The sequence below is a fragment of the Quercus lobata genome, chromosome 10 (genome assembly GCF_001633185.2).
Source record: "Quercus lobata isolate SW786 chromosome 10, ValleyOak3.0 Primary Assembly, whole genome shotgun sequence".
NCBI lineage: Eukaryota > Viridiplantae > Streptophyta > Magnoliopsida > Fagales > Fagaceae > Quercus > Quercus lobata.
The window spans coordinates 7,853,752-7,858,558 of NC_044913.1; the positions used below are offsets into that span (position 1 = coordinate 7,853,752).

Here is a 4,807-nt window from a genome sequence, read left to right on the forward strand (position 1 = left end):
ATTGATCTACTTCTTGGATTTTCACCCTCGTGACATATATGTAACCAAGAACATAAAGAATTTTATTTTATTTGAAACCACAAAGTTCCTTGCTCACCATCTTGCATTGGTATCCTAGAGATTCCAACGTGTAGCAAACATATCATTTAAAAGAAATCCAGAGGTTTTAGCTAGAGTTGCTGTAATAAAGTCCATGAGTTGTCTACTAAGTTATTGGGGTATGCTTACAATGGTTTTGAAAGTTAATCTACGAGAAGGTATAACCTGTTATGGGTATATGAGTCCCCTCTCTCACAGATGTGTGGGACCCACCAGCTGTGAGAGAGAGGACTCATATACCCATAACAAGGTATATTTTCCCTTAATCTACAAACTCCTTTTTTTTTTTTTTTTAAATCTAATCTGACTCAACTAATTTAAACAGATGAAAGTGTTTTAGTATCCTTTTTTAAAAAAAAAAAAAATCTAATCTGACTCAACTAATTTAAACAGATGAAAGTGTTTTAGTAGAATAGTGACCACATCACTCAACTAGGTAAGAGTGTCATGGTTCACCATGAACACCATATAATTTCTCTATTCCCTCTAATAATTTTTCCACACCATATAATTTCTCTATTCCCTCTAATAATTTTTCCACTAGAGAAATTCTCTTCTAGTTTTTGACTTTGTTACCATAAAAGAAAAGGATTGAAAGGTTTGAAAAAGAAGAGTGGAAAAATGGGGTTGAAGTTTTCTTCCGTTTGATTGGATCAAAGTAGAGGGAGAAAGGAAAGGGGGATGGGTAACATTTTCACCGGACCCACCAAAATCCCTCCCCCAAAATTGGATGAGATGGTTGGGGGAAAAGTTAAGGTGTACTGATCTCACTATTTTACCCCTCTTGTTATTATCTTATTTTATTGTTTTGGTTTTTTTTTTTAATGTTTGTTTTGATACCTATAACAAGATTAAAATTTATAATATAGTAATAATATTATGCAAAAATCAAATTTCAAGTTTCTAAATAGAGTATAAAATAAGAAATCACTGAATAGGCACGATAAACTAAAATGGTATCAGTTTCAACTAGACTTACAACAAGTCATAACAAATATGAAATATGCTTGTGAAAATTCATTTGTTAATTAAATCATTAAAAAAAATTAAAAAAAAAAAAAAGGAGGATTCTTATACATAGTAAGGACATAATAATAAACTGATGCAAAGTACATTATGTTTTATTTCATTTTTCTTCGCAATCAAACAAATAATGTATATAAACATTTTTCATCCTATTACTTAACTATCCCTTTGATCAAACACATACTATGAAAATCTAATATCCTTTTCATTCTCTCCTTTTGCCATCATTCTTTTATCTTCCATCATATCCTTACCATAAATAAGTTAAATGGTAGTATATATATTCACATAAACGTGTGTAGTCTAATTCTACCATGACCAAGTTTGAGGCTATTTGTCCTTTGGCTGAAAATTTATATTATATTGTAGAACTTCCAGGAAGTTACAGATCATAAATCTAGAAGCAGGCCTCGTACTCCAACGAAATCATCATCGCTACCAGCCAGTTTGACAAAGACTGGCGACAAAAATAACAAGCAGTATAGGACTAGAAATAGATCACTATACTTTCTTTCTCTCTCTCTCTCTATTTCTCTGTATTTGATTGCTTCTAACATGGAGTCTGATCAACCAAACCTAGAAAATTCCGAGCAGGTGAACTCAGATGATCACCAAGGTGCAAGCCAAGCAAGATCCTATGATTGTACCTTTTGCAAGAGAGGTTTTTCTAATGCACAAGCTTTAGGAGGGCACATGAATATCCACAGAAAAGAAAAGGCTGTACTCAAGCGAGTGGTGACTAATAAAAGCCAACCATCCTCGAATTCTACACTACCAAGGAATTCTTCATGGCCTTTGGAAACCAAGCCTAGTAGTGAAAGAAACACAAAGAAATTGCCTTGGATGCTAGCTAGTCAACAAGGTGATAGGGATGAAACCCATGTTGGTGATGAATATTATGATCAAGTTCAGCAACTTCCACTGTTTGTGGAAATTTCTTCACAAAAAGATCATAAGCCAGGCAGTCGACTTCATTCGAATATTGAAAAGGATTTGTCAACCACTAGTACTACTCATGCCTCGTCAGGTTCTGGGATAGACCTTGAACTTAGACTTGGGCCAGAGCCTCAGGACCCATCAGCACCAACAGCTACTCAAAAATTCTTCTGTGTTTGAATACAGCACCAAAAACTACTCAAAAACTCTCCTGAGTTTGAACATATATCATGGTATTGTACTCTCTCACACCTTTATAGAAATTGTTTTTTGGTAATTATTTTTTTTCAATCTTGTTGTAAAGCAGATTTCTCTTACATGGTTATTGTTTGTTCTCATTTTAAACTTCCGTTACCATGAAAAAGTATCTCTTGTAATAGTTATACCAAACAATTATATATGTAACAATTCAGTTATTGAATGTCATGTGATTCAATTTGATACACTTTTGTTAAAATTGATCCCGCCAATCTCTCACATAATTACCACATAAATGACTTGATATAGCTGTTACGAAAAATACTTTCTCATGTGTTCACCTATGTAATCTTTGTAGACTTATGGCATATATGGTGGTGAATTACTTGTGAAACATTTATTTAAGTATTTCGTTTGTTTTGTTCAAATTAAATTTTTGCAGTTTCATGCTGAATTTTTTGCACTACCAACAAAGAAACCAAATTACTTGATATATCAATTCTGAACTTTCAGAACAAGGAGAAACGCAGGTGAAGCAACAAAATTAACCTGAATGTACAGTTGAAATTAGGGTTTAAATGTTTTCTTTTTTTTAATAATCAAATTAGGGTTTAAATGGGACGTTTCTGAAGACATCTAATATAAATCATAAACCCTAAATATTAATTGAAAGTGAAAACCAGGGCTTATAACACGATTGCTCATAACACAAGAACCAGGATAAGTTGTCTATAGTAGGTACTTTTGATTACCTTCACTATCTGTGAAGATAATAATTTCTTAATGACCTGAAGTACTTCCAGAAAAATGGCATATTTGAACACCCAACCAATTGTTGTGGACTAGCATTATCATGTGGATAAGCTGTGACTCATTAATTACCAATAGCTTTACATGTTTCTTCTAAGTTTCTTCATAATTGTTGACAATTTGACATGACATGTTGTGAGTAATGATCAGTAGAGAATCAATGTCCCTATCTTGAGAACTCGTATATATGTATATATATTATTCCACCAGGCAAGAAGTCTTTTCTGTCATTCTAGTGGCATGACTGTAAGGACCATTGTCCCTAAAAGCAAATTCCTGAGAGGAATTTTGGAGACAATTCTAATCTAATATATCTTTGTATGAAGTGACCTCTCTTCTTAATCATGTACACGCACTTGTACCATGGTAGCACTAAATATAACAACAGCACTAAAAACTTTTCTCTCATAGTGTGACTATTAGGAGTCGATAACTTAATATCATAGTTTTATTTTTATTTGTTAAATTACACAGGCACTAGATAGGTTTTGAATCCATGACCTTACCCTTCACCCATTATGAGAGGTGGAAGTGCAATTTGGGCCAAAACTTATTGGCCAAATAAGAAAATTATTTAAATGGCCTTATTTCAAACCTTTTTAATTTGTTAATTTTCACATTATAGGTAGAAGTTTGATTAATTAAAATATTAATGTGTTAAAAACCCAAATAGTTTGGAAGAATATCTAGACACAATAAGGTAAATGACATGGGGTCCTATATCATAAATGTAAAGTCAATGATATTTGTTTTGTGTAATCACTGTACTTAACACTTAGGCTTGGTTCTTACATATGAACAATGTAGAAAAGAGAAAATGCTTAAGAATTTACCTTTCTTATTCATCATTCTCTTTTTGGAGAACAATATAAGGGGTTAGAGTTAGGTAAATCTTCTCAAATATACGAGCCCTATTTGAGTGTCGTATTATTAGCTTCTTGTAATGTCTTTTCCACCAGCAAACCTAGATTAGATTGTATGTCAAATCATAGGAAGGTGTTTTTTCATCTAATAAGATTTAACGGTGGAGTGAATCCATCATAGGATTATGATGCATGCACTATATTGATTGCATGTCGTATTGGCTCCTTTATCCATTTCCCTTTATCCCAAAACAAAAACAAAAAAATAAAGCAAAAACAAAAACAAAAAAAACTTCTTTATCCATTTCTCCTCATTTATTTGCAGTGAACCCATATCATAAGATCTTGAATGCCATAGAAATCGAGGTAATATAATAGACTATAATTTATTTCAACTCTTCGGCCACATAGTGGAAGAAGCTCAACCCTTAATTATGAACCTCTTCTGCTAGCTGGATGCCACCCCAGCTATTATGTTGAGAAATTGCCTTAAATTTTAATTATGACTTGGTAAGTTTACTGGGTTTCCTTCCTGAAAAATGAAAATTTATTTGGTTCTTTTTGGTTGTCTTTGGTATGGAAGAGAATGCCATTCCTTAGAGTGAAAAGAAAGCATATTCCTTATTAAAGAATTAATGTATTCATCATCCACCATTGAATAAGAATTGAGTTTTATAAATAGACAATGCTACAAAAATTTTGATGGTTTTGGCCCAAGAGACAGAGAAGAAAAATAATAGAATTGGGTGTGAAAAAAAAAAAAAAAAAGGATTTTTGCTTAAAAGATAACATAAGGAGGGAGACAACAATGTTTAATTTTTCTCTGCAAAAGTTTTAAAAAGCACACAAATCAGGAAGAATCTATGTGAAGTGAA

At 32.5% G+C, this 4,807-nt stretch overlaps 1 protein-coding gene across 1 annotated transcript; it reads left to right on the forward strand.

Moving 5' to 3' along the window:
• The first annotated feature begins 1,680 nt into the window (after nucleotides 1-1,680).
• Nucleotides 1,681-2,241, forward strand: LOC115964287 (transcriptional regulator TAC1-like). The gene has a single exon (XM_031083628.1). It carries the CDS (start codon nucleotides 1,681-1,683, stop codon nucleotides 2,239-2,241), a length of 561 nt encoding a protein of 186 aa, XP_030939488.1.
• Nucleotides 2,242-4,807: the final 2,566 nt, after the last annotated feature.